The 11,819-nt window shown below is 40.3% G+C and overlaps 1 protein-coding gene across 1 annotated transcript in view; it reads left to right on the forward strand.

Moving 5' to 3' along the window:
* The window catches only part of DGLUCY (D-glutamate cyclase), a 32,385-nt gene extending 25,505 nt beyond the window's left edge, over positions 1-6,880 (forward strand). The window contains exons 11-13 of the mRNA XM_063117959.1: positions 1,301-1,420; positions 2,265-2,416; positions 6,357-6,880. Coding sequence (XP_062974029.1) covers positions 1,301-1,420; positions 2,265-2,359 — 215 coding nt within the window. The 3' untranslated portion in view covers positions 2,360-2,416; positions 6,357-6,880. The remainder of the gene's footprint in view (positions 1-1,300; positions 1,421-2,264; positions 2,417-6,356) is intronic.
* The last annotated feature ends 4,939 nt before the right edge of the window (positions 6,881-11,819 follow it).

Genomic DNA, 11,819 nt, shown 5'->3' on the forward strand with positions numbered 1-11,819 from the left:
CAGATCTTGGGGGAAAGTCCGGTGCCATAACAAAATGAACTGAGTGCACCAAACCCAAGTGATGGCAAAGAAGGAATCCCTGGGGATCAATACAGTTTGTGTCTTGCACTTTGCTCAAGTGTGGCATGTATTGATAAACTATAGCCGCTTTCCCCAACCCTGCATCCTCCAGGTATACTGGACTACAGTTCTCAACATCCCTAGCCAGCATGAGGGATGTTGGCTAGGGATGATGGGAGCTGTTGTCCATCACATCTGGAGGGCGCCAGGTTGGAGAAGGCCGACCTATTGAATCCCTAAGTGGTGACTATTATCTTGCCTTACATCTCTAGAGAAATAACAGCACTTTAACATGGATGTTTAGAAATGAAATATACATAATTTGTGACATCTTAAATACTGTGCTAGCATATCTAAAGGAATACTATTCAGCAGTTGGAGAACATGGGAGAGTGTTGTCCCTTAACAACCCTAGTAAAGCTAAATTAGGCTGTGAAGAAACTGAATGCCCACGTGTTTGTGTCATAAACTTGACCATAATTTTAAATAACTGGGTAATAAAAAAAGAAATGTAATAGGAGCAGAAGTAGAATCTAGGATATATGCTGCAAAAGATTACCTACTTACCAATAATTTACATTGCAATCCTATGTATGTTTTTTTAAATCTGATACTGTATTTTAAATCTCTGTATTGTTCCTAGGTTTTATTTTGGTTTTACTTTTATACTTCAGCTTTTAAGTTTTATACTGTATTTTATGTTGTGGTTTTAATTTATTGTGAACTACCCAGAAAGCTTTGGCTACTGGGCCATATAGGGTGTCATCAGATGAGCATTTTATTATGGCTTACGGATGTTCTGACGTCCTTTAGACCATGACGTCTACCTCCCGTGTGCCTTCCGCTCGTTTTCCATCACTAAATAGACCCCTTTTAATCCAACTATTTTTTTTAAACGAAATGTGCCGCAATCTCCTGCTGGTGCAGGAAAAGTAGCTCAATAAAAACAGCCCCTGAATGGGCCCCATGATATTTGTTTACTTCCTCTTTCTTCTCAGGGAAAAAGAGGAAGTAAAGGACAAAAGCGGGGGCAGAGAAGTGATGGTAAGGAACTGTGATTTCCCCGTTTGATGGTACTCGTAAAAATATAATAAATAAAAATATGCCAACTCAAGAGTATAGCCCATTGAATTCAAGTCCTACAAATTATTTGAAAACATTGGCAATGTATGTTTCATTCATGGTTTATAGTTGAAAACTAGTGTGATATTTTTACTATACCTTTCTAATTTTAATTTAGGCATTGGGGATGGAGGAAATGAATTAGGGATGGGAAAAGTAAAAGAAGCTGTAAAGAAATACATTCAAAATGGAGATGTTATAGCTTGTGATGTGGAAGCTGATTTTACAATTGTTGCAGGTAAATCAAGAATAAGTTAAACACCTCTACGTAAATGGAACATTTGCATTGGACATTAATTTTCTTGTTGAACATTAAGTTACATGATGTGCGTAATCACTGTTTTTTTGTTCTTAAAACAAAAATTCTGGGTATAATATAGCTGGGATTCTCCTTGACTGTTAACTCCCCAATGCGCAAGCACAGTTCGCAGGAGTACAGCAGCCCCATTAGATGCTGCCCCAAGTCTCCTCTGTTTTTACTACTTTGGACAGAATCCAGTATCGTGAGTGGAAGACTGTTCACATAATGGAATCTCTTCCCCCTGTGTGCCCAATCTGCTTCAGAAGATCCTCCAACCCTTTTGAGTTTTGTGGCGGTCTACAGGCGCCGTGGGAATCACCTCTGCCCACCTGGTTCCACTGATGGAAGCAATTCCATCAGCAGAAGGACTTCATTAGATTCTACACTTCGCCGTTTACAAATCAGTGTAATATTATGAGCAATTGGGGAAAGGATTTACAGTGCAATTCTATACATATCTACTCAGATGTTAGCTCCATTTAATTCACTGGGATTTACTCTCAGCTAAGTGTTATAGGACTGTCACCTTGTGACTCAGTCCTCAAACTACCAACTCTGATCAACATGGTGGGTTTGGATTGGGGTATGCTTCTGATGTTACATTTCCATATTTGAGTTTTTAAAATGTATACATTTCCCACCATTTTATGGATGTTTCTGTAGCTGTATTTCTGAAATGTAATTTTAGAACAGTCCCAGGTCTTGATTTTTCTAACCAGTGTTTTTAAAATGTGCTGTTAGAAATTTTAGTATGATGATTAATGGCACTTTTCTCTTACAGGAGTTTCTAACTGGGGAGGCTATGCTGTTGCTTGTGCGCTCTATATCCTCAATACATGTGAAATACATGACCGCTATCTGAGGAAAGCTGTTTGATTTCCCAGGTTATCCAAGAAAGTGAGCTGGGCATCAGCACTGCCCTCTGTGGCTAAGGTATTCTCATGGAAGAATGTTCAGAAAGATTGTCATGGGATACTGAACCTCTCCCAGCTAGTCACAGTTTCTAATATAATCTAAAACCACATATACAGTAGAAATCATCACTGTTGAATGATTGTTGAATAGCCATGGGAGAACAGCCATGGAAGATCTCAAGTGCCTAAGAGACAAATGATTATACTATATTACAATTAACATTTTGCTAAAGATTCTGAGATTTATATGAAGCTAGAAACATTGCTACATCTGAACCCAGTTGTTCCAAGCTGGTTATAGTAGCAATAGATATATTGTTGTTGTTTTAAAGGACCCATTCCACAGGATAATTCTGTAAATGAAAGAGTATAAAATAATAAAGTTGATGGAGATCAAAGGCCACCTAGTCCCCTGCCCCCCAAAAAGGCAGACAAAACCATCCCTCCACAACCTCTCAATCCATCTATACAATCTAGTGTGCAACTGACAAAAACAAAGTAAGCACAGATGTCTCAAGCACTTGGCCCAAGCTGAGCCGGGCAAGGAAAGGCTAAAATTCAAAGTCTGCTATCCCAACTGACCAAGGTAAAAACTCCTCCTCTGCCTCAAATAGGCAACAAGGCAGGCTTTGAGCTTCACAAGGTGCCTCCTAAGATCCTTTCTTTAATTGTGGGTGTCTTTTATGTCCCTGGGGAAGCAGAAAAAAACTTCCCATGTTCATTTGTGGGGAACAAACCTTTCCTGACCCAGTAGCCACCAAGCAAAAGAACTGAAGTTGAAGATATCATTCACAAACTTGTCCAGCTAGCTTGAGCTACTCTTGACCTTTTACTCCCCAAACTATTAAAGAATTTCAGGGACATCATTGCACAGCTTTCCACTTCTAATAATTAAGAAATATAATCTGATATCCAGCCTAAACTTGGCATCCTTTAGGAGGAGGTTACTGCAGGTTTATTAGTTGTTTTGTAATATTTGGTTTATTTCCAAATATACAGGTTGAGCATCGATGAGGCACACAGCTTAAACCTTCCAATAGCCCAACTCTATTGCTCCCACCCTAAAATGCTTACAAATCCCCAACTCAGCTCTCTGGTGGATACAGGCAGTAAACCTTTATATTCCAGTTGTTAGGGAACATGGGTGGGAGGGTGCTGTTGCATGGTGTCCTGCTTATGGGATCCTAGTCAACAGCAGGTTGGCCACTATGGAAACAGAGTACTGGATAAGATGGACCCTTGTTCTGATCCAGCATCCTATGTTCTCTTCCTCTGTGTCAAACAATGTCTCCTGTCTTTTTCATTCATATATACTTGGATTGTTCTTTGCTGGCCATGGGATGGAGTGATCTTCCCCCTCCGTTGTTAGGTTTCTCTATTCAGCACATTCCCCAGAAAGATTGTGTTTCAAGAAGCAGTGGGCTAACACTTTTGTTCCCATGGCAACATATTGTCGTAGTTTATTGAACAAAGGGTGCACTCAGGTATAACTGGACCATTAACCCTCTCTTTACCAACCCCACAACAATGTAATAAATGCCATGTAATATGGATTTGGACACAAGTGCAAGGTTGGGATGGTTACCGGTTCTAGCCTGACACCATGAAGTCACTTGTTTGTGAAGTGTGTGGAAAACTTATGAACTGTGGTGAAATTAACAAGTGTTAGAGGATAGAGGCCTGAAATGTAGACTCTCCAACTCAACAGTGTCCAGAGCGTCATGAAGCTTTAGGCCAGAGCTGAAGACTTGCAATATTTAGTCTAATTATCCTGTAATAACATTACTGAAGACTGATGCTGTTATGAAGATCACTTGTATTTTCTGCTAAAGTTTTACCTTCCTAGATATTCCCAATAATTCTGTTTCTTATTAGCCCATCTGTAAATTGTTCCATCTTCCTGTTCATGGCTGCATGTACCACTTCAGCAATTTCATCATCTCTGGCCCACACCTTGTCTTCAGACAGTTGCAAATTACAACATAGCATTTCTCCATCACTTCACTTCTGGATGCCCCTAATTTGATTTCATGTTATCTTTCATACTACAGCTGGACCTGGCTTCCCCTTTCATATCTGTTCCCTGTCCTTTTTCAACTTGTGATTGTTACCACATTGCTACGAAATCAGAAGCATGTGAGGAAGAGCATCAATGCCCATCATTTGAATGCTTGACACCGAAATTATGGTGTTATGTTTCTACACTGTAAACACATTACCATGGAAGCTGTTCTAGCTTAATATTTATTTAATGAGAGGTCGTGCTAAATGCAGTTTCACACAGACTGATTCCTAAGATGCCTCTTATATTTCCCAGTCTCAGTAATTAGTGGAAATAACTTTTAGTTAATTAGAACAACTCTGTAGAAGAGAAGAAAATGAAATTGTCTCTGTTAAGATATGCTTTTACTATGAACTCCCAACAATAAATTCTGAATTAGTTTTCCTGAACTTCAGCGCTACCTTCTGTTAAGGTGAAACAGTCATTCCTAAGGGAGCCAACATTCCATACAATTTGTACAATCTGTTAAAATACTTCTTTCCAAATTGAGGTTGGTGGGTTCCCCCACCCCCTATTCTAGCCCAATTAAGTTGTACTAACCTCCTCTTTTCACTCTCAGTGTCTGCATTATTAAAATGACTTAAAACTCTTCCTATATTTTTGGTACCAATTCCAAATATATTCTAGTTAAATTAATTGGCCAGGTCCTAAATAAGTGAGTTATTTACAACTCTAAATCCTAATACTGAACACAGTTACTTATATTACAGTGACCATATGAAAAGAAGCACAGGGCTCCTGTATCTTTAACAGTTGTATAGAAAAGGAAATTTCAACAGCTGTCATTTGTATGCAGCTGCCTTCCTGTATCTGCTCACTCTAACTGTTGTGATGAAGAGGGAATTTCACCAGGTGGTGCATGCATGCAAATGACACCTGCTGAAATTTCTTTTTCTATACAACTGTTAAAGATACAGGAACCCTGTCCTCCTTTCCATATGATCACCCTATACAACTACCTGTCACTATTCCAAAGACTACTCTGGATGTCCTACTTCCTTGTCACTCTCAGAAGTGCTCTGAGGGATACAAACGAGAGCAGGTGAACAGAATTTCATACTAGAATCAAAATTGGGATAGTTTATACTACCTAATTCTTATGCTCAAGCCAAAAATGGTTCTTGGGGTTAAGCCACTTCTCAGTAGCTTTGTGCTTTACTGGTTTTGTCAAGAGGAATATATTACCCATTGTCCTCTTCTGTATTACACTGGGTATGTCTACGCCATTCATTTATCCTGGGGTCAACTCGAGGTCATCCCTGTGTGTCCAAATTACACACAGCTGATCCCGGGGTTAACTGGGGATGATTTCTCGCTTTCCCTGGGATAAAATGGACAGCACATCCCCATATTTCCTGTGGTTCTGGGACAATCCCGAGGAATGTAGACAGTGTGGTGCAATCTTCTGGGTCTCCCTCCTCCCCACGAGTAGCGGGGCTTTACAAACAGGCACAGAGCTGCGGAGGGGGGTTCTGTGCCCATGGGGGGCAGCAGTTTCACCATCCCCAGGATGGCTACTGGCACTTATAGATAATTTTATATGCATGTTTTTAATAAAGAAGCTTTAGAGAGGGTGGTTTAAAATGTTGTTTCACACTGGGGAAAATATGTTTACCCATCCTTCCTTCTGTTATGTGCTAGAATCCAGGCACACATGTGTAGCATTACTGAACTCTCATTGGTGTCACTAGAAATGGTTGATATTGCATGATTTCAAGGCAAAGAAAACAGGATGCACAGCTTATATTGATATCCCTCTGCCACTGTCCTAGCAATATTTACCAAAAAAACCCAAAAACCCAAAGACTGAAAACATGAATAGTTTAATATCATGGTTTTGATTAACAGTCTCCGAATGATGGGTACATTGACAATGCTATCCATTTTTTTTGTCTAGGAAGAAAAGTTGCTGAAAATATTACAGCAGAACCAAGTCCGGAGTGGAAAAACTGCGAGTCTGGCAATGGAAGTGGATGGTCTACCATTCTATGATGTTCATTCACTTATACTTGAGAGGCTGCTGGAGGAAACGCTGAAATAACTCTTTCCTAACAAGTGATGATATAGTGGTCATTTCTTAAATCAGGACTATATAACACTGGGAGACTGGAAAAAGCTATCATCCTCTAATCAGCAAAGATGGTATTATTGCGAAGTGTACGCCCAATGATTCTGTGGCTGGGTAGAAGAATATCCTGAAATCATGCTATAAATTACCGAACCTGTAATCATACTATACATTGCTGGATCAATTTCAATGGAAAACCATAGACTTTCAGAATTATGCCTTTTCAAATTGCCTCTCCAAAATATATTTGTATAGATGTCTACCTTTATCATGTTTAACGATAAATATACCAAGAATATGGTTTCTCTGATTTAGACATTATCTACCTGGCCATCACCTGTCAAATCCCACATTAAAGCTAGGATTTAGACTACAGCTGCTCAATCTGCTCTCACAAGAGTACAACTGTTTATTTTTGTGCATATTTCAGAGTGGGGAAAACGTATATTACCAGTATGTTCATATGAGACATGGGCTTCCACACACACACACCTCTACCTTTTATGGGGTAGAGAGGGAAGGTATAAGCACCAAGATAGCTCCAAGGCTCCAATGGTTTCCCAGTAAGTCTTTATTACCAATCTCTGGTGTGTAAATATTCACATCAGTGTATCCTTATGTCAATTTGAGATGCTCCTTATGTTTGCTAAAGTGAATTGTTGTAAGATCATAATGATATTAGGAAGTACAATGTGTTTCTAAGCATTAAGGGGAAAGTATAATTTTCAAAACATTCTATATCAATTCATTGGACTTGTGATTCTAAATGCAATTTTGAGGGATCCCAATATACCCCCATGCGCTTACATGAGGAAAGGAAACTATAAGTGTCTGTTGGTATGGTAAAAGGTTCATACAGTTCTGTAACACTATCTTTTGGAATATTCCTATGCCCCAACAAGAGTTTAGAGTGCCATTACAGAAGGAAATTACATTCATTTTGCACAACTTCAAATAATTTGTATAAGCACCTTTTGCTGTCTAGGACTATCCAGGTAGCCCAGCATTAATAAAAGTAACAACCATTACTAAGGTTGTTACTTTTATTTATTAAATTTATATCCTGCCTTTTCACCACATATTGTGCGGAAGGTGACTAACAATAAAAACATAAAATGCACAATTATAATTAAAGCGTAGGAGCATATAAATTAAAAACACATCTATAAAATTAAAAACAGACTACATCCACCAATTAAAACCTACTTTTAAGCTGACTTGCTTGATAAACACTTGTTTGAATAAAATATATATTTACCTGTCAGTGGGTGGTCATCAAAGATGGAGATAACCTGCCCCGACACCCCACTTGATAGGGAGTTTCAGAATATTGAAGCAGCCACCAACAAGGCCCCACATTCCTGCCAAATGTGCTTCCAAAGATGGCTGGATAAAGAGAAGGGCCTTTTCAGAGGATCCTTAAACCTGGACAGTCTCAAATGAGACAATGCAGACTTTCAAATAGCCTGCTCCCAAGTTGTACCGGCCTTTAGAAATAATGACCAGCCCTTTGAATTTTGTCCAGTAATGAACCAATGATCAGTGAAGCTGTTGCATTCTCCTTAGAACTGGCACTAGAGAATAGTTTGGCTGCAGGATTCTGGACCAGCTGAAATTTCTGAAGACTTACAGTAGTCCAATTGGGATGTAACAAAGGCATGTGTCACCATAGCCAGATCTGATATCTCCAGGAACAGGTGCAGCTGGCATACTAGCCTTAATAGTGCAAATTTATTTATTTAAAATATTTATATCCCGCCCTATATCACTAAGATCTCAGGGCGGCATACAGAAAAAAACATACAGTATAAAACTGTACTCCTGGCCACTGCCAGAAGGTGGGCATCCAGCACAGGGCTGAATCCAGGAGTGTACCCATCTGCAAACCTAAGTCTTCAAGGGGAGTGTAACCTTACCCATGGCAAGTTAAATCTCTTCCCACATTCAGATGTCTCAGGGTATTGCTAAATCTACTTGGAAGAAATAAAGATTTTGCCAATTTGTTAGAACCATGGAAGTTATTTGTGAATCCTCAGTAACTTACATGGGAGTAAAACCCTTCGAACATGAAGGAACTTCTGAGAACGTGTATAGGATTGCACTGTTACGTTAAATGTAGACTACATTTTGGGAGCAGACTAAATTGTACATACACAAGAAGCTGTATGGTTATGGCTCCAACTGCACAATTACAATGATAAGATGGATAATCATTGTAATTATAAATCTTCAATAAGGGATCCTCTTCGTTGCCAGTGTAATTTCCAGCTTTTGAAATTTAGTAGCACTCCCATAAGAATGCAATTAATTAATGGACCTTCTGCTGCTGGGCAACAACAACATTATTATTATTATTATTATTATTATTATTATTATTATTATTATGTATTACATTTATATACCACCCCATAGCCGAAGCTCTCCGTGTGGTTTACAAAAGTTAAAAACAGTGAACATTAAAAACAAATATAGAAAATTTAAAACCACAAAAAGCATAAAATACAAACAAACAGACATCTGTTTAAACAACTATTCTGGAGTCAGTTTAAAAACTCAGCATATGCTGTTACATGCCTGGGAGAAGAGAAAAATCATGACTTGATGCCAAAAAGATAACAATGTTGGTGCCATACGAGCCTCGTCAGGGAGATCATTCCATAATTGAGGGGCCGCCACTGAAAAGGCCCTCTCCCTTGTTGCCATTCTCCGAGCTTCCCTTGGGGTAGGCACCCGGAGGAGGACCTTAGAGGTTGAGCTTAGTGTACAGGTAGGTTCATGTCGAGAGAGGTGTTCCATCAGGTATTGTGGTCCCAAGCCATGCAAGGCTTTATAGGTTAAAACCAGCATCTTGAATTTGGCTCGGAGACGTACAGGCAGCCAATGCAAGCTGGCCAGAGTCAGTCTTATATGCTCAAACCTTCTGGATCCGGTTATCAATCTGGCTGCTGCATTTTGCACAAGCTGCAGCTTCCGAACCATCTTCAAAGGCAGCCCCACGTAGAGCGCATTGCAGTAATCTAATTTGGAGGTTACCAGAGCATAGACAACTGAAGCTGGGTTATCCCTGTCCAGATAGGGGCGTAGTTGGGCCACCAACTGAAGTTGGTAGAAGGCACTCTGTGCCACTGAGGCCACCTGAGCCTCAAGTGACAGAGATGGTTCTAGGGGAACCCCCAAGCTATGAACCTGCTCCTTCAGAGGGAGGTCAACCCCATCCAGAACAGGTTGAACACCCTCTATCCAGTCAGAAGAACCACCCACTAACAGCATCTCAGTCTTGTCTGGATTGAGCTTCAGTTTATTAGCCCTCATCCTGTCCATTGTCGTGGCCAGGCACCAGTTCAGCACATGCACAGCCTCACCTATTGGAGATGAAAAGGAGAAGCAGAGCTGTGTGTCATCAGCATTCTGTTGACAACACCAAAACTCTGAATGCTCTCACCCAACTGTTTCATTTAAATGTTAAACAGTGTGGGGGACAAGACTGACCCCTGCGGAATCCCATACTGGAGAATCCACAGAGCCAAGCAATGTCCCTCATGTATTATTGTTGTTGTTGTTGTTGTTGTTGTTATTATTATTTGTATCCCACCTTTTGCCCAATACTGGGACTCAAGGCGGCCTTACAAAATTTAAAATATATACTTTTTAAACCTAGGAAAAGAAATGTACCAAAAATATATATATATATTTTACAATATTAAAACATAAACTTTACAAGTCCTTAACGCAGATGGAGGACTAGATTCTACTCCAAATGCCTGCTGGAACAAACAAGTTTTTTCCTGCTTCTGAAAGCCCATCAAGGAGGGAGCCAGTCTAGCTTCCCCGGGAAGAGAGTTCCAAAGCACTGGAGCAGCCACTGAGAAGGCCCTCTCCCATGTTCCCACCAAGTGTGCCTGTGGAGATGGTGGGACTGAAAGAAGGGCTTCTCCAGAAGATCTCAAAGCACGGGCAGGCTCATAAGGGAGAATACGGTCTTTCAGATAACCTGGACCCGAGCCATATAGGACTTTAGAGGTCATAACCAGCTCTTTGAATTGTGCCTGGAAACAGACTGGAAGCCAGTGGAGCTGTTTTAACAGGGGAGTTGTATGCTCCCTGTAACCAGCCCCAGTCAACAATCTGGCTGCAGCTCTTTGAACCAGCTGGAATTTCCGAACACTCTTTAAAGGCAGCCCCACGTAGAGTGTGTTACAGTAATCCAATCAGGATGTAACTAAGGCATGTGTCACTGAGGCCAGGTCCGACATCTCTAGGAACGGGTGCAGCTGGCGCACTAGCTTTACCTGTGCAAATGCACATCTGGCCACCACCGAAACCTGGGCATCCAGGCTCAGGGCTGAAATGTACCACCTTCTGGAGCCGACCAGCCAGGTAGGAGTGGAACCACTGCAATGCAGTACCTCCCACGCCTAACTCAGCCAGTCGCTCCAGAAGGATACCATGGTTGATGGTATCAAAAGCCATCGAGAGATCAAGGAGAATCAACAGAGCCACACTCCCTCTGTCTTCCGACATAGGTCATCATACAGGGCGACCAAGGCTGTTTCTGTGCCAAAACCAGGCCTGAAACCTGACTGAAATATAAGAGACATTGTCCTCTTCCTTTAAATATCAGATCAACAAATGGCTTAAATCATCTTAAACCTTGTATGTCATAGTATCTTAGTCAGTTCTGTGTCAATAACTAATGCTAAACATGTGTTGCATTCACCCCTACTCAGCTTTATTGCATTCAGAGAATGTTGGCCCATAGTGGGGACACTCAGTAAGGGTGGAGAAAGAACTACAAGTGAGCCAAATAAAACAAAATTGTGACCCAGAGAGAAATGCATGTCTTAGGTACTTGGCCCAAAGTAGACCTTTGCTTCACAAAATGACTAAATAAACTGAGTGTTAAGCTAAACAAAATTAATCCTCTCTTAAAATAGGATATATTTCGCTTTGGCAACATATTTTAGCACAATACATCTTCCCGTTTTTCTTGAGTCAAATATTAATATCTATACTTAGTTCCTATTTTTGTTTGTTCAAGTAATGAAATATAACGTGGCTTTCTTCTTAGGGTCACCTACTACCTTTTGTTTTAACTGCCAGATAAAAATGCAATATGTACGGCTCACCACTTTAGTTAGTAAGATCAACAAAATTACTTATGTAAGCATGACAACTCACCATGACTTCAGCTGTAGCATTCCAATACGACTGAAAATTTACAAACAGTACTACAGCTTTTTTGGCAGTTCTTAAAAATGTGTTTAATTATCCACAAACAATTGATAGATGGGG

Source organism: Elgaria multicarinata, chromosome 2, assembly GCF_023053635.1.
Source record: "Elgaria multicarinata webbii isolate HBS135686 ecotype San Diego chromosome 2, rElgMul1.1.pri, whole genome shotgun sequence".
NCBI lineage: Eukaryota > Metazoa > Chordata > Lepidosauria > Squamata > Anguidae > Elgaria > Elgaria multicarinata.